General features: G+C 40.1%; 1 protein-coding gene across 1 annotated transcript; it reads left to right on the top strand.

Moving 5' to 3' along the window:
* Positions 1-574: 574 nt before the first annotated feature.
* On the top strand, positions 575-24689 carry LOC142378948 (arf-GAP with dual PH domain-containing protein 1). The gene is made up of 11 exons (XM_075463964.1): positions 575-1041; positions 3659-3789; positions 5915-6006; positions 10447-10529; positions 10611-10723; positions 14233-14379; positions 15902-15985; positions 16089-16151; positions 20586-20657; positions 21872-22103; positions 23397-24689. The coding sequence occupies exons 1-11, from the start codon at positions 963-965 to the stop codon at positions 23423-23425; spliced, it is 1125 nt and encodes a 374-aa protein (XP_075320079.1). The 5' UTR covers positions 575-962; the 3' UTR covers positions 23426-24689.
* Positions 24690-25216: the final 527 nt, after the last annotated feature.

Genomic DNA, 25216 nt, shown 5'->3' with positions numbered 1-25216 from the left:
TTTTTTCGTTTCTGATCAGGTATTGTGCTTGCACAAAGCACCCAGGACAGTTTGCTAACCTGACTCGTCCATAATAGACCCATAACAGGAAACAGTCCCTGAGTTATCAGTTCAGTGAGCTCTTGGTCTGAGGGATCTAAGAGAAGACATTAAATGTTTATTGATTTACACTAGACGCAGATTCTCGTCTTTATAGATGAGAATTTTGAAATGAATCCTACATTTAGTTGGAAGTCAGTACAGTCATTTAGGTAAAATGAGAGCTATATGGGGCTTTGGTCTTACAGTTGCAAGCAAGAAACAGTCTTGGCTTAGGCAGGAATAAAGGGCATTACAGTCATCTAAGCAAAAACAGCTGGTAATAGAGGATATGTTTCCATGGTGCTTTTCAGGGGGACATGGCTGGGATTTGGAGGCTGTTTAAAGAGTAATCTGATAAAGGTTAGAGACATTAAGTTCCTAACCTCAGTTTATGAACCGCGAGAAGCCCGACTATCTGCATTCTGCTTAACTTGAGCCGTGCCCACAGCGATAAGCGATCTAACCTGGTATTACGCGGAAAAGCAAGTCAGAACAACCTCTGCATTTCACTTCCTACTGCGGAGTCTCCTCCGCTCCGCTTTGCACATGCTTTTCGCGACAGGGGGGGGCTTATTTCTGCACAACACCGGGACCAGTGTGACGTTTGGCTTGAGACCTAAATAAAGTGAAAGGTGAACACTTTCAGGACCGACCAGAGACAATAAGCTTTTCCGTGAAAACTTTCTACGGAGGCCTCGATTTGATTTCCCCACCAATCTGGAGATCTCGTTTGTGCTCCGAGCGCTTTTAGGGCCAACCTGTGCGGGCCTGTCCGTTCTCCAAGGCGGGGGAGTGAAGCCCAAGTGGACACACCTTTTCTTCTTGCGGCGCCCTCTCTCTCCCTCTTTGCAAGCGGAAGAATAAGCGACCAACACGCTGAAATGTCGGTGAATGAGAGAGCAATAAGAGAAATCCTGCAAAAGCCTGGGAATGACGTCTGCGCGGACTGTGGCGCACCGGGTAGGTTTAACAACTGCTTCTTACACACAAAATGTTCTGAGGAGACTTTGCTTATAAGGTCGAGGAGGTGTCTAGAAGTGGCGTTGCAATTAAAACGCGTGTTCTTATTCATTTTCTTTTACAGACGCACCAGTTTAGTACTTCTCTGACAAAAAAAAAAAAAATGTTGCTTTGCTCTTGGTGTTGTTCTGGTTCGAAATGTGTGAAACAAAAATGCCTCAGAAAGTCGGAGGGAGGAGCCCCCTAAAGGTTACCTGCTCAGGTGAAGCTGTCGTGTTCTGCCATGTGGAGGGTCGAAGAGAAGAAGCTCTCAAAGCTCAACAAGTCGACACATGCTTGAGTGTAGGGTTTGCACTTAGTAAACTCCCGAGACAAAACGCAGAAGTCCTTACTGCTGTAACATTTTGAATCTCCCCCCTGTGGGACTAATAAAGGACTATCTTGAATTATCTTATCTTTTAGTGATGCAGAAATTCTAATCATCGTCTAAATTGCATTGCCTTATGAAAAGTGTGAGAAGTGAATGCGAGTACAATTGTTGTTTTCAAGTCAGATGCTTTAATGGACAACGGGAATCTGCCACCAATGTACAGTAGACTAATTGCAATCAGGATTTCAGTGAATGCAAATGAAAAAGTATCCACATTCATTTTCTACCTGCTGTTTAATTGACTATTTCTACGTAGAATAGCAGAACAGATAGGTTAGTTAATTCAATCATAAACTTTAATTGCCGAAAATGGCTCACAGTTTTAACTTTAACATCAGCGACACTCAAGCTAATTCGTTCACTGACTAACTGTGAGCAGTTGTGCCTATAGCTGTGTAGTATTAGCTGTGGACTGTATGTATAGATGAATGCTTTTACCTTTATCTATCTATCTTTTATCCCTCTAAGGTAAAAGAGACAGGGACTTGTACATCCACAGCCTCACTAATATGTAATTACTATACAATGACTAGAATGTGGTAAAGATTTAAGGCTGGATTTGTAGTTGATACTTATTATGCCTCTTAGAAGAAACGCTATATTTAGATTTTACAGTCCACGCACTCATGCACATGCTACATGCTGCATCTCAGAAAACCAGAAAGATGATGAATTGATGCCCTGGAGAAATATAATACTGCTAGGTTATCTCCTCATCTTAACATCTATGTTTATTTAAGGAAGGCACCCTGCAGGTTTGTGCAGTTGCTTGAATTGACTTGCCTTGCTCAAAGGCAGGTCTTATACCGAGTTCCTATGACCAACCTGTCATAGGAAGTCCTGTTACACTTTGAGCCAAAATGGTTCCATATTTACTGGAGACTAAAGAAAGTCACTCTGTGTTTTTTCTTTTTTCTTTTTCCAAAAGTGAGTTAATTTAATTGTGAAACACCGACATGGAAGAACTTGGACGTGAGACTTAACCAGCCAGGTCCACTGGTCTCTAATCTGCCTTTTTGTGGTTGGGAAATGAAAGACGGCCCTCCCTGCTTAGACATGTGTAATTTGAACTGACAATGTTCTTTTTTACATTCGCTCTTCTACATTCTCAGGCTCTGTTTACTGGCAGGGTGTAAAAATGTTGCCAGCATAATAAGACAGGTGTGGCCAGAGAAAGGAAAACATTTCTCATTTCTTTTTGGATGAAGACAGGAAAAAAGAGCGATGGATTAACCCCAAAGATTTCTATCTTTGTGTAACTGGGATCCCTGTGAGGCTCAGGGGTTAGAGTTAGGCTTATGAAGAAAATGCCTGTATTGATTGAGGTAAAGTCCTTTCCTCTGTCCTAGCTATGACTTCGATTTGCTTTCAAGCAAAGGCACAGAGCCTCAAAATGCCTTTGAAGAGTGCAATAATGATGGTGATGTTTTTTTTTTTTTTTTCAACAGTTAATCAACTTTGGTTGACAGCTTAACACGTAGTCATTTCTATACGTTTAAGCCATTCAGGCCTCAGGCAATAGACTCATATAATCAGATTAATACTGTATCTCCAAAATCAGTCATTAACTAAAAAGCTGAAGTTTTAACTTTTCAAGAGGTTCATATTTCATGCTCTATTTTCTTAAGAAGCTGATGAATAAAAGCTTTTAGGAGACATATTTAGGTTTTCCAGAAAATCCTCATGTTTTAGAAGCTTTTTTAGATGAAGCCTTAGGTTTTAGGTTAAAGCAGATAATCAAAACCTAATCCTAATTTGAAATCCAACATCTAACGTGATAGCCTTCATTGTCTTCTCTCTGATATACTGATTGGAATGTTGAAGTGTTATATCAGAGGCACTCTCCATTTTAGTTCATTAAAGTTATAGAAACCCCTGCGCCTCTGGTGTTGAATCATTTGTGATGGCCTTTGTGATTGGTTTGCTGAATAGAATCTGAATTAACACATAATTAACAGATTAATCAGAAATGAAGGTAATATTATGTTGCAGGCTTCACTTGCAATTATACAAAAGAAATATGTCACAACTACAAATGAAGCATCTCTCCTCCCTCTTAGCCCCTACATCTTTCAATGCAACCTCCTGTCTTGATGACTTTTTTTGCCCATTTATTTACTACATGGTTTGACCTCTTTTCCTTGTGTCCCCATGCTTGATTTGTTTCCCCTGTTTTTGCCTCTGCAGACCCCGGATGGGGCTCTTGCTCCCTGGGAGTGTTCATCTGCCTGGCTTGCTCTGGGATTCACCGCAACATCCCTGAAATAAGCAAGGTCAAGTCCCTGAGGCTTTCTCGCTGGGAGGACCACGAGTTGCAGGTGAGAGGGCAGAGCCCGCAGATGGCTACAGTTGTGAGGTTTTAGCTCGCAAATAAGATCAGACCAAAGTTTGATACCTTACCAAGTTCTTGTCTAAAATCGATGGCAAGAGCCTAAAAAGATTATTTTATAGAGCTTTCTACAAAGATAAAACCAGGCACTGTCACTCTCTTCGTCTTCAACTTCCTTCCCAGACTCACGCATGAAAGCACACAGCATGCACAGAGAACTCACTGCAGCCATGTTGCTTTATATGGGGCTTTTCTCATTGGAGGTTTACAGTTATACATGCGAAAGCTATATCCTCACTTTCATTGCTATTTGATGCATCAGTCCTCAGCAAGCTCATTTGTGCTGGCTCTGCAGAGTGTACAGGGCTGGAGAGAGGCTTACGGCACATACTCTCATTGGCTATTTTAGCCTATGGAAACGATATGAGACCTCTTATAGTCTTAAGGGAGGTGTCAGTCAAGAACTGACGAGGCGTGCTGTATTTTGAAATCACCGTATCAAGAATGTTAACGTGACAAAAAGATTTAAAAGAGAGAAAACGTTATAGATGAGTCGTAGCTGGCAGATCATTTAAAATTTTATACAATCTGTGGGACTATATCTAAATACAGGGTTTTGGGGGCAAAAAGTTTGACTGATTTTCAGAACCATTGTCAATGAAAAAAGACCGTTTTGGTTGGGAAAAAAAAAAAAAAAAAAATATATATATATATATATATATATATATATATATATATACATATTATTGCGGTGTATAAACTTAAAAACCAATCCAAACGCTGCAGCCGGCTAAGACATGGGGGTTTACACTGAAGACGCGTCACGCATAACCATGGCACACAATGATGTTGTATATTGCTCCATCTCACAAGCTTGTACATAAAAAAGGACACTTACTTCTTAAGGTGCATTTCATAAGCCGTGCAAAGATGCCTCCGACAGTGCAAGTTATCTGGTGTATTGTTACGGTCAACAGAAAGTTTTTCCCCACGCTCACCCAGCCGCCATGATCCAGGCCCATCACACACACAGCTGAGCACACGTACTTATTATGAAAAAACTCACCCACGGTGCCACCCATAGACACTGGCGACAGCGTCCGCTGACGTCATGCACGTGCACACAAAAACGAGAATAATACAAAGTAAGACGAATCGAAATCAATGTATGGCTCCTACATATATATACCAGGAGGCTTTACGGGTGAGTTCCCTCATTGTTGACATTGTTTGACAGCAAAGTTCTGCACAAACAGCTAATGTGTCCCTGTCGGCAAAAAGGGAGGGATGGTCAACAGAACGGGTCTCAAGCTGGCTCACATGAAACAGCAGGACCATCAACGTAGAAACACAAGCCCACCACACCTGCTCTGACAGAGCATTCATCATGGGGGGAGGCGGTCGTGAACAGGAACCTGATTATACCGGAGGATCATGACCCAAAAAGTTGGAGAATCCCTGCTTTATGATACGATACCCCGTCAGCCCATGAAATTGGCAGCATGTACCAACTTTCCTAAAAAAAAATCCACAAAGTAATATCGAAAAATACATAAAAACAGCTCTGCTTTGGAAGATAGTTTGTGTCCGTGGGGATTTTTGCAATAAAAAAAAATGCCATGACCTGCTCACAATATCTTGAAATGAAGCGCACGCCTCCTTTCTTATGAAAAACTACAGTGTTTATTATAAGAAAATAATTAATTTAAAGAATACAACTAGTGATGGTCAAACAAGCTTTTTTGCGGAGCAAGAGTTGAACATAAGAAGCATCTGGAGAGAAATGAAAGTATTCTAAAGCTTTCAAGGAAGCAGAATTATGTGAAATATTAGAGCATCACATTCGCGCCTCGTACATTTCCCACCCTTTATTGGCTCCACAGAAATCAAGGGATGAGTGATGTGTGTTTTTTTTGCTCATCTTTATCCTGAAGTATTTGTCATGTTGGCTCTTATTGGTTCCCACTAACATCACTGAAGATTTATTTGAGGAATTTTGGTTTCCATATGAGATTTGTCCTTTAACTATGTTACTGTCCGTTTGTTCTGCCAAGGTGTCATTCATCCTTGAGTAATCGGCGTGTGTGTGTGCGTGTGTGTGTGTGTTTTATTAGTTCATGGCTGAGAATGGGAATGAGCTAATGAGGAGAAAGTATGAGGCGTCTGTTCCAGTTTACTACTACAAACCAACCCACAAGGACTTCCAGTAAGTAAACACATTCTACTCATTCTATACAAACCATCGTGTATAATATCTCCTTAAACTGAGAATTTGCTATAGAACATATTCTATATTTTTTGTCTACCCATGTGTGTCAGAGGTTTTATCGTGCTTTTAAAAGCAAAAATGAGGTATTTACAGGAACATGGGCACACACAAGAAATGAAGTCTCAAAATGAACCCTCATTTATTCTTTAGAAGTTATAGCATATGAGGTTATTTGATTATTGTCACAAATAGCTTTGTGATATCATGTTCTCGGTTGCATTCGAAGCTAATGCTTTGCTCCCGAGAAACGTTTAGCACAGCTGCACAGAGATAGCAAAATTAACATTCAAGAAATAATTTGACTGCACCTTCTGTTATAATCCAATCGCAGCAAATGCTACAATTGGTTTTCAGCGGATTTGTCCACCGACGTTCAGTTTTTCCTCATGAATGCTAGGTTTTTGGCTGCATTTAAAGGCATGGTTGGTAATCCTGTTCAGAAACACATTTTGTAATACTGGGTGAAATGGTCCGTCTGTCCTGAGAGAAATCTATACAAGATGTATTTAGAAAAAGGGACGAAAATAATCAGACCTCTGTGGCAGCTGCAGGACTGAGAAAAAGCTGACCAATCCGAGATCAGCGTCCCGCTGATCTCGGATTGGTCAGACTGTTGCGCCTACGACAAACCAATCAGATGCCTCTGCTTTCTGCCTACGCCCCCCTCTGTCGGCTCCCTGCTCCGTGTGCGCATGCGGTTCTACCGGCTTTGGATGAAGCACTGACGGAATGGGGAGGGGGGGGTGGAGCTTAGAGGAGGGGACACTTTCGAATCTTGTTAGCTCTCTTGCTAGCTCTCTAGGATTACCTACCATAGCTTTAAGTATTTCTATTAGTAGTGAAAAAGAAAGGTAGGACGTGTGAATCATCCAGTTCGTGTCAGTGAATGTTTTAATTGTGTTACCACGTTCATGACAGTCTCCTGCTAATTTCCTTTCCTTGTAAAAGGACATTGCCTTGTTTTCAGCCTGGGCGGAAACTTTAACCCTTTCCCTTTAAGAGGGCTGCATTTCTCCATCTTTACAGCTTTTCTTCTAGTCTTCAAAAACTTTTGTCATTTCTCTCCATCCACTTCTATGTATGAAAGGCAGCTTGGTCTGGTTTCTGTTACATCAGACATTAAGTATATGGATGATGGGGTATATAAACACATCAGAGTGATAGATATTCCCACAGTGGAATGTAGGCGTGGGCCGGTTACCGGTTTCAAGGTAAACCGCGGTATTAAAAAGTCAAGGTTTCAAAACCACTAAAATTTTAGGTTTTTTTTAATTTTATTTTGTTATGTGACGTATCGTCAGAGAGAAAGTAGAGGTCCCTCACGCGCGTGCAGCTGCAGCGTAGTGCCCCTCCCCCCGCGCACCTCTGCTTGCTGTGAGTGACGAGCAGGCAGCTCTGCAGGCTGTATGATGGCTGAAGGAGGCGAGCCCCCCGAACTTTTCCCCCGTCTGTGTATGGGTTCCTGCGTAGTCGTGCACCAGTCAAAACTTGGTGCGTGCGGAGTACGACAAACAGGATGGACCAATTAGAATCCAGTCTCAGCGAGGAAGTGCGGTACAGGCAGCTGTACCACTGCACTGAAACAGCATAGCGACCACATCAACTCCCAGAACTCGTTGACAGAGATTAGCAGAACTTTTGAGAATTTGCTGTTTCATTCACTGGAAGTGGCTTTGAGCGAAACAAAATAAAACCAATCTTTTATTATTATTATTATTATTGCATCCTGAAAGGCAACGATAATTCCCAAGTGTTCCCACTGAAGCACACTATTTCATAACTAATGGAAAAGTTTGTTTTTTTGTTTTTTTAAATACAGACATTCAAAATACACATTTCAGAGCTGTAATCATAATTCTGTGAAACCGTGATATTTTTGCCAAAGGTTATCATACCGTCAGAATCTCATACCGGCCCGTGCCTATGTGGAAAGTAAATATGTGATTCCTGAGTATGGAAATATCGATTGGAGTTCGCAGTTCAGAACTCCGCCTATATTGAGGTCAGATGTTGTACTAGACTTTTCACTGGCAGTGAAATTTACTTGTGAACTTTGGTTTTGGCTTTACTTTATTCAGATTTTTGACCTCGTATTCTCAGTACGACCTCACATTCGGAACTGTGGCGTCTATATTAAGACGGTTCAGGAAGCATACACATACTGAACACCCTAGCTGGTAATAAAGCTGAAGTTTACAGCTATAAACTGTACGCGTATACTCAAAGTCTTGTTTACCAAACCTGTCATCTTTCATGATTTGCAACAACTTTATTTGACCCTCTGCAGTTAAAGCAGCTATAAAAAGTGTACATGCGTCAGTCATGTCTGTTTAAAATCAGTCTGTCATTTTCTGTGACTGCTAAAATTCAAAACCAACTAAAACCCACTATTCATGTTGAAACAATTTCTGGCTGTGAACTGGCTGTGAACTTTCTGATCACTATATTCTTGTCTGCAGGCAGGCTTTCAGTTGCCTGCTGACACACAGTGTCTGTGTCTAAGTTTGTGTTTACTGCAGCTGTGAGGGGTAGCTTCTAGAAAAGCATGTTTGGAATTGCATGAATGCGATGCAATGGATTTTCCGAAGAGAACAGCTCTTGCATTAGTGAGTTGCCAACGTTTTCCCTATTATGCCTCTGCTTGACTGAAACTGTAGTGTATGTTTGTGTTGAATGGAAAGAGTAGCTCGGCATTGTGTAAAGAAATGCTGGAGCATCTCCATGCCCTTCGGTCTTGTTGTTTCACAAACACTAACACGTATTCACACACATGTATTGTAGCTCCAAATTTGAACATCAGCACTAGAAATTGATTAAGAGGATGGTGAGTTAGGGTCAGAGAGGACACACCGACTTATACAGGGCTCTCAAGTCTCACGCAATGAACGTGAGACACACGCATTTCAACACGTTCACACGCTCACACGCCACACATGCCATTTCTCACGCTGAGAAATGATCAACGCACAGAAATTCTAATGGCCTATACTATAAACGAGTCAATGGCAGGTTACTGTGCGCTCGTACAGCTCAGAACTATAGCTCTGGTACAGCTGTCTTGATTTAGCAACCCATCGGCAAATCACAAAATAGAATTTCTAAGCCAATCAGAAAACAGAATTTCTTGTTGCCGGGTGAGGTCTGAAATAGCTTTCAGCTGCAGAAGTTGTAGACGAGCTGGAGGTGAGAGAGAACCGTCAGGATCATCAGCAGGTAATATCTTCATTTATTTGATTAGTTTATTTATTAGTTACTATAGTTTTCCTACTCTTTGTAAAAGACCAATACCTGCCGATTAAAGTGTTCGTTGGAGTAGTAGACCTAAATATTCAGCACACACCCTTTGACATGAGCAACTTAATGAAAAATGAAAAATATGTAGGAGTGTAATTAGGCTTCCGTGGTTAATTTTTTTCAAAGGTGACTGGTATGAGCAGGTTCCCAATAAGGCTATCTACAATTACCAAACTGGTATTAGTTCTGCCGCACTGAAATGCTGATGCAGAGAGACCAGGAACACGTTGGCTCTGAATGGAACTCTGTTATCTATCATGACTGTGAAAATGGCTGACATTGAGCCACAGTACTTTAAATGGGAGCCCCCAATATCAGCCATCAAGCATCAAAATCTGCCACAAACACTTACAACAACACTCGTAAAAAAAAAATTGTTTCATAAATTTTTTTTGTTTGTTAAGACTTTGCATACCTAAAACAATTTCTTTTAAAATATAGCAGAATTTAGTGTAAAAGTGAAGATTTGTGATTTTGGTATAAATAAAACAATTTCTTTGTTCTTTAAGTAGCTAGTTTATAGCGATGGGATACTGCAAGGGACCAGCCCCCCCCCCCCCCCCCCCCAAAAAAAAAACGAAAGAAACTCCACCACGCACACGGCCCGGTCCCTGCCCCGCCCGAATCTCACTCCAAGCAAACTTGAAAACTTGAGAGCCCTGTGTATATGATACATACTCCATCTGAGCAGCTTTTCTTGGGTTCTTTTGCTTCTCCAGACAATTTAGGAAAAGAACTGCTCATAGAAAACAGTGCTCAAAAGGAGGTATTTATCAGCCAACTTTGTGCAAAAAAAAAAATACAAATAGAAGCCTGTCAGCTTACGCAGATTAAATGAGACAGCTTCTGGCTGTTAGAGTTGCATTTCAAAGCAGTTTACTTTCCTGCAATAGTTGGCATTGTCTTAAAAAAATTAAAGAGAAAAGATGTTGAAACAACTTTAACCTTCAATTCTTGGTTCCTTCTTTAATGTATCAGCCTTCTCTGTGCATGCATTCCAGCCTCTTTACTATCCATCTGCTTTTAGCTTGCATTTTCAAAATACACATTCGCTCTATTTCAATTTTATCTGTGTGTGTTCAGAGTGTTGAGGGAGCAGTGGATTAGAGCAAAGTACGAAAGGAAAGAGTTTTCCGAGCCAAGTAACAGCTTGACGTATGAAGAAGGTGAGTGTGCAGATGTTTACACACGACGTGTGCAGTAAAACATATTTATGTGAACAAACTGCCTTTGCTGGCCTCCTGCAGGAACGAGGGATGGCATGTTGATGAAGAGGGGGCGGGACAACGGACAGTTCCTGAGCAGGCGATTCGTCCTTTCAGAGAGAGAGGGCACTCTGAAATATTTCACCAAATATGACGTAAGCAGCTGGTGATGTTACTTCTGGCAGCCATATGCAGATAAACACACAATTTACTGATGGATAACTTTTAGCTTGTGTGCAGCTCATCACCACGTACGCATGCAATCATAGGCTAAATTTGAGAGGCCATAATGCATACTGCAGACAATATCACTACTTTATATGATTTAGTGCTTTGTTAAGTATACACACAGTTGACTTTGTGTGTGTGTATATATATATATAAATATATATATATATATATATATATATATACTCATTTTGTTGTCTCTTGGTAACTATATATATATATATATATATATATATAGTTACCAAGAGACAACAAAATGAGTACTTGCTCACTCTATTGCATTTGAGCGTGCTCAGACAAGCTTAATCAGCAGTCTGTCCTCTCTGTCAGTGTGGCTGATTCACTAAACTATACAGTACACCACCCAACTCAATTAGGCCTGGAAGCACTGGGAGCACTTTGTTCATCACAGTAAAGCAGCTAAAGAAAAGTGGGAATCATATATTCAAAAAGACAGAGAAAAACAGAAGGAATCTATTTTTGTAACGTATTATTTGATTTGATTTTTCTGTCGCTTCGTGTCCTTTAGTTGAATCTGCTGAGGCACACAATGAAAATAATGAATAAAAAGAGAATAAAACAATAGAGTCACAAAAGTTCTAAAAATACAAGTGCCACTTGTTTCCTCTGAGGTGCTTTAGGTTTTTAAAGTTTGGCCGGGATTCAGTGGATCTGTGAGGTGTGTAAATTATTCAGGTATAAGTAACAGGTGAGGCTCTGGTCCAACTAACCACTCTTCAGCCAATTTGTCTCCACCTGATTTATCAGGTTCAGGAATCAAAACTTGCCTTGGGAGAAAAAGAGTCAGATATAATCAGTTGCCAGGTCTCATGCAAACAGGCATAGCTGTGTTGGATTTCTGTTAAAGTCAGTGACCAAGGAACTATACAAACATAGACTGTAGTCATAGTCCTCATTAAAATTCAAGTCAGGGCCGATTAAAATAGAGCGTCAACAAACAGATTGCTGGAATTAGTTTCAGTCCTAAAATGATGGAAATCAGACTGATGTGTGGATAATAATTCTAGGTATTTTCACTGCTTTAATACTGTACACAGACTGACTATTTAAGTGGTTAAGTAGTAGTATCAAACAAATTCATGATTGTTGAATTAAAAAGGATTTTTGATGTAAATGTTTTGACATAGAGTAAAATCGAAAGCCGGTTTCTCAATTGGCCTCAGTCCACTGAACCTTCTCAGTCCATTTTCTTTTATTTGATCTCTGTGACATCTAATCTCAGAATCCTGGCTATGATTGGATTGTTGAAGGATCACAGTTTACACCTTGTCCTGCTTTAAGGAACCTGGAAAGGCTTCGCCTCATGCTTGGAGTAATGTAACAGAAACCAAGATACTGTGGCATGTAAATGTTATTCAGGTTTCTCAGCATTTTTTGCTTAAATAAATCTTAGCTGATGACACGACAGGATTTCTGCAATATTTGTAATTGGTTTTTCACTTGTGGTATAACATGGAGCTGTTGTTGAAAAGGAGACGTCACACACATGGGGCAAGACCAAAATAGAGAGCAAGGAGGAAGAAGTTTTACCCATTTTTATTCTGGAACATCACTGGAAATGTGAGAGGATCACTTGTATATAGAATGAACAAGTTTGGAGAGATGACAAGGACAGCAGAAATACTTGAAATGCAGGATTAGAGCATGTGTTTCACAAACACGTGGCTGCAGGATCATATTCTGGACTGTAATGCTGTTCTTCTTTGCTCTCTGCTGAGCAGACAGAGACTGCAGTAAGAATGGTAACAGTAAAGGAGGAGACATTGCTTAACAACAGATTGTGTAATCCTGAACCTTTCCCTGTGACGGAGCATCTTTCCACCCAAGATGTCGAACTGTTGGCAATGAGTTTCTGTCTATGTCGCCTGCAGTGAGCGTTTATCTGTGTTATCTTCTGATGCTGCGCACAGTCATTGGTTCAGTTGATGCAAGTTACAAACCCTGCATTAGTGGTGAGCTCTGGAGCTTTCAGCCCTGCTTTCCTCACTGCTACGTTTCAACTTTCCAATACTTTGTTGAGTTATTTTATGTTGTTTATTGATGCAGTTTTTCCTCAGTAAGTTATGATGCAATGATATAATGTCCCTTTGGAAATTGATCAAATCGAATGCAACTTATTTCAAGTCAGGACGGTTTAATTTTGCATCTACTTCAGGGCATCATGAAAACACATCAAACTCTGAATTAGGAACATTTGTCATCCTATGTTGTACTTTTTTCTGCCTCTCAAAGAACAGTCTTTTAGAATAAAGATGGGAGATAGTGATGTCCCTTTATACCCATACCCAGACGTTCAAGCTTAGACTTTAATTGGACTGACAGGCTTCCATATCATACCTGTATACCACAATGAATTACACTCTCTGACATCGGTTTACCACTTATGTTAGAGTCTAAATCTTCCCCAAAAGCACATTGCTCTCACGCAGACCCTTCGTGCTTCGTGCATCTTCGTTACACTTCGTGAGCTCTCATGAGGGTCTGGGCGCGCCTTGTTGAGCCCGAAGTCTTCGGTTACCCCATAACCGGGCCCGCCTCTATGCCTAGATCCAATCACAATCGTGGGGCGGGGTGTTAACAGATTAGCTGCTGCTAGCTCCTGCTTTGCTCGCTGCTGTTGTGTTTTGTTTATTTTCCACCACAGACCGAGAGACTGGTCGCGCTCCAACGCGTCACGTCTGCTTTCGATATGATTGGTCGAAGTAGTACGTGACACACACATTGAATTCTCCAATCAGGTTCGAGAGGTTTTTGAATACAACCCCCGCCTACTCACAGCAGAGAACAGCTAGGCAACCGACAAAATTCCAGATGGATGAGAAACATCCATCTGCGTGAGAACCAGGTTACATTGCTGCTGCCTAAAACACAGGTTTTCAACATGGATATGCCAATTAAGTGAATTGTCACTGCCGACTGTCGAATATTTATCATAACAAAACCTAATTTATAGATGTATTGGGCTTAATCACTGACCTGTGATCACTAACAGACCAAGGATCAAATGTTATCTCTTCAGTTGTCTTCATATTCACCACAAGGTGGTGAACATCACACCAGCCAACACACTTAAACTGTAGAACTGTGGATTCTGTGGTACTGCAAGCAGTGGTTATCAAACCTATGGTTTAAGTGGAGGATCAAGTGGAGAAGTTGCTGATTGGAACTAGTTTAACACTTTCCACCTCAAAATCCCCCTCCACCATCTGTCACATAAAGAAACTACAAAGCTTTTGATATACAGTATACATTATCCTAAGCTATTATAACATCAGTATGAAATCTGTTGAATTCAAAATCATCCCATTTACAGTAATCAGTCTGAGGAGCTTAACCTCCTGTATGATAAGCGAATGTATAGATGTCCCTCACATTTCACGCAAGCACCTCCTCTTGTTCTTCCTTTCTCATTTAGGCTAAGGAGCCCAAAGCCGTAATCAAGGTGGACACTATTAACGCAACATTCCAGCCAGAGAAGATAGGAAACCCCAACGGCCTGCAGATCACCTACCTTAAAGACTACAGCACCCGTAATATGTTTGTCTATCATGACAATGGCAAGGTGTGCATCTCTAAACTGTGTGTGTGTGTGTGTTTGTGCCTGCGTGTGGTAATGAATCAACTTTGCAAGGTGGCCTTCACATCAGATATTTGTCACATTAAGAGACAAATGAGTAGACTACCTGACTCCTGTTGTGAGATAGACTCCAAAGCCTTAACAAATCATCTGTATCAATTTTTGCTGGCTGATGGAATCCATTACTGGATGACATTCAAGCACCACATCCATCATTCTCTGTCACTCATAAACACAATGAAATATATGGAGCAGTTCATTGTTTTCATCAAGCTAAGGATTTGTATGCAGCAGTCTGACATCTGACACTGAATGAGTCTACAGTAAAACCACATTCACAGTCATGAAATAACTTGATGGATTGGGGAAGTCACCAGCTGCCTTTTCACTGCAGGAAGTCTGGGCAGGCACCAGGTGGTACGAACGTTGACAGGAACGGGTCTCTAATCACTCCTTTAAGCCTTTATTTACATCAAGGTGTAAGATCCACAAGTCTTATGAGATGATGTAATGATTTTGCAACAGCTTAAATGGTGACAAGACTTCAGTACAGTGGGGAGACAATCAAGAAGCTGCTCCATTGCTTTTTTGGTGTCTAATATTGTCCATATGGCCTGTATGGACAATCAGTTTTTTGATAGTGATGTTCAAGAAAGAAGCAGTTTGTTGTTTATGATCCGGCTAGATTGGTGTTTTTTTTTTTTTTTTAAATGCAGCCTTAGTTTAACCTTCCAACTTATCAGGGAACAGTTATCAGGGCAGAATCTGTGGATCTCAATGGTCTTAAGGGTTGGAATTGAACATACAAGGTCAGTAAGTCTGTGATATATTTTGGGGCAAAGCATTTAAGACTGAAGATGAGCAGTACAATTTTAGAAGTCATTGTTTAATTGAAAATGGAGTCTGTGAAGGGAGAGAAGCACAGGGGGGATGTGGTCATGCCTTTTTGTTTAGCTGCAGGATTTTTATTCAGCTGGCGACGTGAGAGGGAGCTGTGACTGACAGCAAAATGAGTGTGGTGAATTACAGTAGCAATGGTGAGAAGAGACAGTTTTGTAAGGCAACAACTGAAAGAAATAACCGGATTTTTGAGACTGTCTGAAATTGGAAAAATCAAGACAGAACTATGTGTTTGATTTGAATTTAGAAAAAAAAAGTTCCTCTGTTTGACTGAAATCCATATGGATTAATCTATAAAAAAAAAAAATCTGCATGTGGTAAACACGAGAGTATTTTTTTAAAAATTATAAAAAGTTTATACTGGATGTCACATGTTCAGTAAGTTGCTTAAATAGAAAAGGAAACAGGGAAATTTAAAAAAGCATGGATCACAAATCAGAATTGAAAAAATGAATCGATTATTTAGATCTTTTGGACACAAACAAAACAAAATAAACTACATCCAGCACAGTTCCATCTGCAGTAAAGCACCAAGACATTAAATATGTTCAATGTATGAAGTTATGCAAAATAGCGTTTTCTGTGTTTGAACTGCTGTCTTCATCAGGAGGTCGTCGACTGGTTTAATTCAATTCGAGCTGTTCAACTACACTATCTAAAGGTGGCCTTTCCTGGGGCGACTGATGCTGAGGTGAAAACTCACACTCGCACACACATACTCACACCCACCTATCAAAAATGTATATTTCTATCATATCCTCACGTTTTTTGTTTTCTTTTTACTTTCCTTTCAGCTAATACCCAAACTTACAAGGAACTTTATCAAGGAAGGATTCATGGAAAAAACAGGTCCCAGGGCAAGTAAACCTTTATTAAATCTACGATCCTCCTGTAGTTTTTTCTCCCCAGGTCAACACAACATTTAAACTATTTGAAACACGAGTGGATATTTTGATATATCAGTAAATGCTTATGGGCTATGTTAAAATCAACCAAGTGTATCCAAGTGACCTTTAAAAGAAAAAGTCGAGGTAGAAAAGTTCTCCGCAGGTAGACCTCAGTGACATTTGCCGACAGAATTCCTCTGTGGACGACTTTAGCATTTCTATGATAAGCTTTTTCCAAGAGTGTAAAATATGCAATCTTTAATGTTGGCGCTGTCTGACCTCTAAATAGTTTGGAGTAAATTATTTAAAAGAAAAAAATCTATTAGTAGTTCACATTATTTTTTACTTTATTTCACTCATTATCAGCCGTCAGGACTGAACAGTGAACCTGGGTGTGGAAAGTTTGAACTTATTCCGTATTACCGCACACATACTGATAGTCAGTCTTTGTCAGTCTGACAAAGATGAGCATCTGCTTTTGTAAAACCTATTTCATGGTAAAAAATTAAATGGACTGTAAATTCATAGGTTACCACTTAACGGAGCGATACTACCTGCTTCATTAGTTCAAAAGAGGATGAGATTTCTAATCCATGGGTATTGATTACCAACAGCAGAACTCCCCCGGAAGTACAGGACCAATTAACAATTTTAAATTAAGTTAATCTTGGACCATGTTCACATGAGACATACTGTATGTCTGTGTTCAGTGTTTTGTAGTATCCATGGAGATCAGCAGTCTGCCCTTTATAAAGGTAAAAAGTCCAATGACCATCTTCAAAAAATATTCAGTGCAAGTTCTTTTTCATTTTCAGAGTTCTTGCAGCGACTTTAGCCATTCCAAGAACTGCATAGAATCCCAGTTTATACAACTCTCTTTTTAATTCCTCCCTTGGAGTATGGACAAACGTGAGGGAAACCATCTGTAACATCACTGCAGTGGCTGGTCCATCAATGGGCCATTTCATTTTAAGTCATTAGAAAATGACCCATCTAAAATCCAAAAGTGTATCCAACTGAACACTATTTATTCTCCTGTTTGTGTATTTATAAAACCACATGTGTGGGATTTTAATTCCTTACTTGAGCTTCCTTCATAATTTTACTGGTAATGAGTTATAATTAGGGCAGAACTTTGCTTTTCTACGATGGACAACAATTAATCTGCTGTTGCTCAAATAGGAAAAGCAGAAATGGTATGAAATCACACATTGAGACATTAACAGTCTGCTTACAGTATCAGCAAAGAAAAAAAAGCTCAATTATTAATACTATTAATACTGACACACTGAACTGAGGTTTAAGTGGGCGATATATATATATATTTTTTTTTTCAATCGCCAAAAATCAATAAAGTGCGGCGCCAGTGGTCCTCTGCCCTTACCACGCGCCACGCCACGCCCTGCTTTGAACACTCTAATTTTTTCAAAGTAAACGCTTCGGACCCCGCAGGACACTCAGCTAAGAGCATCGAGGGGGCGCCGAGAGGCAGGAGCTGGGACAGACGGTAGCTCGCCTAGCGGCGGACCGTCAGCTCGATCCCGAGATCCAAATACGAGCTTTTTAACGGCAGCAACTTTAAGATACGCTATTGGAGCTGGAATTACCACGGCTGCTAGCAATAGACTTGCCCTCCAATTGATCCTCGTTAAAGGATTTAAAGTGTACTCATTCCAATTACAGGGCCTCGAAGGAGTCCTGTATTGTTATTTTTCGTCACTACCTCCCCGAGTCGGGAGTGGGTGATTTGCGCGCCTGCTGCCTTCCTTGGATGTGGTAGCCGTTTCTCAGGCTCCCTCTCCGGAATCGAACCCTGATTCCCCGTTACCCGTGGTCACCATGGTAGGCACAGAAAGTACCATCGAAAGTTGATAGGGCAGACATTCGAATGAGACTTCACCGCCACGGAGGGCCAGCGATCGGCTCAAGGTTATCAAAGCGGCCGGGGCACCCCGAGAGACAACCCGCATGGGTTTTGGGTCTGATAAATGCACGCATCCCCGAAGGTCAGCGCTCGTTTGCATGTATTAGCTCTAGAATTGCCACAATTATCCAAGTAACGGTTGAGCGATCAAAGGAACCATAACTGATTTAATGAGCCATTCGCAGTTTCACTGTACTGGCCGTGTGTACTTAGACTTGTATGCTTGTATTCATTTTATTGTGATCGATTTTTTTTTTTTTAAATATCGTCAAAATATCGTTATCGTGAAAATCCTAAAAAATATCGAGATATTTTTTTTTGCCCATATCACCCACCCCTACTGGACACTAGTATTTCCTTCTGTGAGTCCATCTTCTTCTCTCCTTTCTATAAATGAAAGGAGTAGTACTAAGACGCTAACAAGCTCAGCTGTTAGTGTGGCTGTTTCCATCTCTGGTTGACATGCTGACTGTCAACTGAGAGTACCTGTCGTACCTGTTCTGCCTCCGTCCGTGTGTCTGTCAGTCTGTCTGAAGGAATGAAGGGCTTCCACCTCAGGATTGACTTCATTCTCGTGTCAATTAGACACACAAAACGCAGAGATGCAGTAAAAATATTAAGGAAACATTTACAAACCTGTCGTCATGACGGGTTGTATCAGGATGAGCATACGCATACAGTTGCATTAAGGCGGAGGCACATACTCAGGCAGCCTTCGACAACCTGATGCTCTGCGACACAACCGGTTCTGCTTTCAGACAGACACAGACTCTCAGTTTAATCTCCGTCTGTCAGGCTGAGAGATGAAAGAACTCAATAACTTGCTGCATTGGGTTGATTTGCTAAATGGGTGTCATATTTCATTTCCCTCACACAGATGAGAGACATGTTTGTGGATAGTCAACTGGTGAAATGAGAAGGGCAATCAGTCGCTCAGCCTTATGGCACAATGTGCATATCAAACACTTTTATGAGGACCGTCTGGCAGCAGTCGAGGACCGGACCTGAGTGTCCTTGCTATTTGAAGCTCAGCTTTTAAAAGAACTCAAGTTGCTTGTGCACACCAATAAACTCTGCAAAGGCGCTACGCTTCACTTTCTTCTACAGTTCCTTTGAAAACGGATTTGGAAATGCCGCCCTGGTGTTAACGTTCAACCGTGACAAGTCTCCAAATGAAATATTAGCGCCATGAAGGTGTGCAGTAAACATTCAGATGTCCATTTGTCAGCTTTAAGAAGTGACAGAAAACCATTCAAATGTGAGTGGAATGATTTCATATCATTTTCAAAAGTTTGAGGCTAGGCTTAATGCATTTTCATGGTCAAATGACACCTCCAAAAAAAAAAGTACAGCTTCACAAAATGAAAAGTACACTTGGCAAAGTGGTTGTAAGATCCACAAGTCCAGGTCCAATGTCGATATAAAATCAGGGACACTTTAAAATCAATGGCTGTGCAGACTGTTCAGGAGAGAAGGCATTGAAACTTTGGAATGGGAGTCTTTTAGAGCCAGAGTCATTCTCTTGTGGCTGTTAGTGCTTCTGCACTTGAAAGCCCCTTTCACACATGCACACATTTCCAGTAGCAACTGAAGGTGTTGGTGTCATGTGTGAATTAATCAAACCCACATGGTGTCATGTTCGCAAGGCTTAAACATGTTGTAAAGGGATATTTTTCAACTGTTTCCATGTTCCTATGTTTTTTTTTTTTTTTAATGTATGCAACCATAGCGCACTTGGCACACTAATATGACTTCTCATGGCGACATGACATATTGTCGACAAACTGCGACTCTATGAAAACTGTCATACTAAACCACCCTTCAGGCACTGCCCAGTCCTGGCGAAACTGCAGCTATCACCCACACATGGTGGTCTTTTTTGTTGCAGGCGGGTCTGAATAAAGGGTGAGGAAGGTTAACAGAAAGGTGACCAACGTATACATGACTGCGTGCCATTGCTGTAACAGAATGATGAAATGATAATTAATGTTGTGTATCCCATGTGTAAGAGTTTTTCTCATTGGTCCTTACGTTTCAGACCCACCTTTCGTATACATTCTATGAATTTGACCCATTCGTCGAGACGTAAACATGTAGCTGTTGAGTACCGCAGTGTAGTTTTCAGTTTAGTATTGCTTTTGATATTGGAAAAAAAAATGGTTTTGAATTATAAAAAAAAAATTTGCTCCCAAATTTTTGACTTGGGAGCAAAATTATTGTTGGTTCCTTTGATGTCAATGCTTTTCTACATCATCATGTATTGACTATTGATTGGACAAAGTTTGAGTTAAGGCTTTGGGAGCATTTTATTAGACTAACTCAACCAGCCAACTGATGAATTCTTATAGCAGTTCAAGAGCAGGTATATGACTCACTTTTTGGTTTAAAACCAGACGGACACCACCTTAGGTACAAGCACAGTGCTACTTTGTTTCTGTCTCACTGATCCCATGTCTGTCTCTGCCTGCTTGTCTACGCAGCAAACAGAAGGGTTCAAGAAACGCTGGGTCACTCTGGACCACAGACGGCTCATGTACTTCAAAGATCCCCTGGTATGGTATCTCTACACACGCAAACATCTACACACATCAGAAAGACCTCCTTATGTTCGGTTTTTGGGTGGCGGGGCTCGTTTTAGTCTGGATTTCTTGATCACAAACAACCAAGTGGAGAATACAGACGTGACCTAATGATATGCTTGTGCTCTGAAAACTGTACAAATGAGCATCGAGCATCGTTTTCTATCAAGCAAATTAGATGCAGAAGACGTTGTTGGGGAATATAAAGTCGTGACTTTATGGTCAGTTGGTATTTTCTTGCCTGGACCCTCTCAGTAGGGATTTCTGTGGACTATCTGCAATAAGCTACAGTCTTACTTCTACAGACAACACTGCAGATATCATCTCTTTTAATTAATCTGCTATCGAGATGAGAGTTAAGTGAATTATTCGAGGGTGTATTTTTGCCGACACTTTTCCCAAAAGGCTGTGAGAGGAGGCAGCTCAGATTACTCAAGTCTGGACCAAATACACATCAGATAGCCAAAAGCAGCTTTGCTGCTGATGTAATAGTTCAGTGGAGAGATGCAATAATTATAGGGGCTAAGTGACTAAGGAGTCCAACAACCCGCAAAGAGTTGGACAATAAGGAAGAGAGAAGAAAAAAAAGAAAAAAGCAAGAAGAAGAAAAGAGGAAGTCGAGTTGATGGGAATGTGAGGAGGAAGCTGCTCAAAGCAGTGTAGTTTAATCTCTTAGTTAATAACTTAATTATACATGATGACACAGTGATACACAGTCACTGTGTATATGTGCAGCAACTTCACTACCAAAAGACGAAGAATGTATTACATACACATATTCAAAAACTGGGGTCTTGACATAGAGAGGTTCCCAAAAACTGCTCTCACTGCTCGTTTACCACGCTCACCACCCCGGTTCAACAGGTTAACAGAACGATGCAAAGCTCTCAGAACAATAGTTCCATAATGTCTCACTTTGTTACTGTTACGGTGGTATACGGTAGAGTTTTCTTATTTTGTTACATATAAACCTCTCTGTAGATCATTCACTGTTGTTGATCAGTTCTGTCCACACCAACTAGAGAAATGAAACAAGAGCCCAATTCCTTTACTTATGAAATTAACTATTTGTATTTGAAATGTGGTAGTATTCTGTTTCTGAGAAGGTAAGACACAATGCTCTCCCAAATGCACGATGAAAAGTCTGCTCCCTGCAGCGGCTGCTTTTGTTCTCCCTCTGTTTGAAGGATGCCTTTGCCAAAGGCGAAGTTTTCTTGGGGAACAGGGACCTTGGTTACAGCGTCTCCCCCGGCTTGCCTGCTGGCACTCACTGCAACGGTGCTTGGCAGAATGGTATCACAATAGAAACACCTGACCGCTGCTTCCTGTTTACCTGTGAGACAGAGGGCGACCAGCAGGACTGGCTGAAACACTTCAGTGACGTCATTAGCGCTCAGATGTCCCCACAGGAATACACAAGTAAGAATTCATAACATTGAAGTAGTACTTTATAAGCTATTAGTAGTTATGTCCAGCTTGTGATTACTTATTTACCAAATATTCTGGTTTATGGAGCACTGTATGATAAGTTATTAGAAACTTAATGAGCCATCTTAACATTTGATGACTTTTAAGAATATAGTCAAAATGAAAGTTTTCATCATTTTGTTGATTATTAATACAACCTCAAGCAAAGATTATGGAATCAGCACTCTTGAGGGATGTTCATTCAACTTTTGTTTATTTTGTTAAAAGAAAAGGAAAAAAACACAAAAAAAACAAAGATGAAAATTAAGTATAAATCTTTAGCGCAGAAGAAAAACAAATTAGTACCTTTTTGTGCAACTCCTCTGGCTTTAAATGGGATGAAGCCTCGTAGACCATTTCCACAATAAGTTTTCAATTGTATTGAGACCCAGAGTGTTTGCTGGCCATCTCTTTTCCTCTGTGGGAAGATCCATTATCAACCTGAGAAACTCTCTCAGTGTAACCAAATCTTTGTTCAACTGATGGAATGAGAAAAGTCCAAAATCTCATTGTCCACCTGTGCATTTGCTGTAGAGGTAATGACTGCTAACTCACCTGGGCTTGTACCTGACATCAACCCCATATCGTCAATGACTCATGTTTATATTTTTCATTGTACCTGCATCAAACAAAGGTTCTGGCATCATTTCCTCTCCCAATGCAGATTTATGAGTCATCACTGGATAGCGCTTTCATCTTATCATCCACAGTCCGCATCCTGTTTTTTATCTACTTCATCTCGTGAAAAAAGAAAATATATATTTTTTTCTATAATTTTGTTTTTAAAAAAAAAGAGGTGTGTATTACAAAACCAGCTGTCGATTGAAATTGTTTTGTGTCAAATCTGTGCTTTGTTGAATGTACATCCTCCAAGTTGACTGGCGGTGATTCCGTCATTTTTGCCATTTTCAGGTGTTTTGATGTGACACCATGTTTTCTCAACATATATTAAAATTCCCAATGGTGACATGATAAAAGGTCCAGGTGCATAATTTGTTTTTGATCTGTGCTGAGTGCAGTGGGCCGACATTGAGGTGAACATGTTAATATTAGGAGGAGAACGCATTCGTTTCTGCTTTATGGTGTTATACCAGTTAGCACCAAATGTACAACTAAGTACAACTAAACCTGATGAAATTTGTGAGTAAGTATTGGATAAATCAAAATACCTCACTTGATGATATTTGAATTATAAGTAGAATTACTTCTAATTTAAATAATTAAAAAAAAATGTTTGTGTTCTAGTGGAGGCTTTGTTCAAGCACAGGCACTGATGGATCAGAAGCCTACGGGACCTTTTCCTCACCTTTCAGCCATCATCACTCTGACGCAGGATCTACACCAGCTCCTCCACTGACCTGAAGTCTGACCGCCATCACTGCTGTGATCACACTGGAGCCTGTTGCTTTATCCCCAAAAGATGGTCAATAGGCAGAAAGCATTATTGATCAATATTTAAAAAGGAGTATCAACACCTAAATATAACAGCCATGTTTTCCATTTGGTATTACATTACAAAAAAGTTGTTAATAGCACATCAAAATGATGACTCTCTTACTTATTCTCGAGTTAGGACCAGATCTCTTTTCTCTTTTCCAGTGTTTTCTTGGATGTCTGGAAGGCACTCTTTGCTTTTCTCACTCATGGTGGCTACTGTTCATGTTGCATACAATCATGCTACTTCCTCTATGCCAGGAGCCTTTTCTGTATAAAAAATATTCTCTACTGTTTTTAAATGATGATATCTAATGACGTACTCTGTCATTGTTGCTGTATGAACTAGTGACAGTAGTAATCCACATATATATATACAGATGTGATTTTTCCTTTTTTGTATCTTGGCATCAAAATGTTTAAAAGTGGAGATTTGAAGGTGATAAGTGCCACTGTCTTCTTGCTTCATGCACTGTGTCTAAATGCCATGTGGTAATTGGTGCTGCTAAAAAGGTTCAGGTAGTCACATGTGCCAGTTTAAGGAAGATGCAACAAAATGTCTGCTGTAAAAATGTCACATGTGTCAAACAGGTACAGACCACCTGGAATGGAAAATAAAAAGTCAGATTGAGGGTATATTATTTAAAAAATATATAATTTTCCAGTAAAAGTAATATCATTCATTTTATAACCTTTGTAATCTTGGTTTCAGATTGTGTGTTTAAAATCTTTCCCTTTAAGCAAATATAATCTGCATATTATACATATTATAGCTTACGTCAACTAAACTACACATTAATGTTTTTGTATTGTTATCTATTTTCTTTTAAAGCTGAGATGTATGTATTTTCAGTTTTTTCTCTATTAAAGACAGTAATGTAAACAAAAAAAAAATTTTTTAAAGATGCACTGGGACAGATGAACTGGAAACTACAAGTCATTGTGTTGTGTCACAGCGCCTCCATGTGGCTTAACTCTTTCTTGAACGCAGCAATAATTTCAACCCTGACTTATCAAAATCAAGCAGCTATTTGAAACTTTTAAAATATTACTTATGGTGGGTTTTTTTGCTTTTTTTTTTAAATAAAAAGAAGATTTTATGTTCATGTTTTGTTTTTCATGCTACGAACCCCCCCCCCCCCCCCCCCACGCACGCACACACACACACACACACACACACACACACACACACACACCTGATCTGGGGTGACTTACATAGAACATGAAATTATTGATAACCATTCATAAAAATATTTCTTACAAGAGTTGTTGAGGACTTTTTACAGTGGATCTATTATTCAATTTGTTTTTAGATTTTTTCCTAAATGTATTTATTTTTAAAATGGTTATGATTTACAGGATGATGCGCTTCAAATGAAAGACTTAAGATCATTTATTTTAAGCAAAAAGACTAAGGAGGGTCCTGATATGAACAACAATTGAGACATTCAAATTGAACTAAAACTTGTATTGCTTTTTAGTAATAACCCCACAACGTCTGAAGATATGTGTAATGTTTTTGGTTACTGAACATGTATTTGTGGAGTTGCCACCCCTGCCAGCAATTTCTTGGTGTCTAAAACTACACCTTGGTGCTCATGGACGGCAGGTTGAGGCCCGAGAGGAATACC

This window comes from Odontesthes bonariensis, chromosome 4 (assembly GCF_027942865.1).
Source record: "Odontesthes bonariensis isolate fOdoBon6 chromosome 4, fOdoBon6.hap1, whole genome shotgun sequence".
Lineage (NCBI taxonomy): Eukaryota > Metazoa > Chordata > Actinopteri > Atheriniformes > Atherinopsidae > Odontesthes > Odontesthes bonariensis.
The sequence above is the reverse complement of the archived record's forward strand: the minus strand, read 5'-3'. Positions and strand labels throughout refer to the sequence as shown.

Bases quoted from the DNA above. Each gene is read 5' to 3' on its own strand.
- LOC142378948 (XM_075463964.1), top strand. From the start codon at position 963: ATGTCGGTGAATGAGAGAGCAATAAGAGAAATCCTGCAAAAGCCTGGG. The intron at 10,724-14,232 runs GTAAGCAGCTGG...TTTCTCATTTAG, and splicing joins AATATTTCACCAAATATGAC to GCTAAGGAGCCCAAAGCCGT. The intron at 20,658-21,871 runs GTATGGTATCTC...CTCTGTTTGAAG, and splicing joins TGTACTTCAAAGATCCCCTG to GATGCCTTTGCCAAAGGCGA.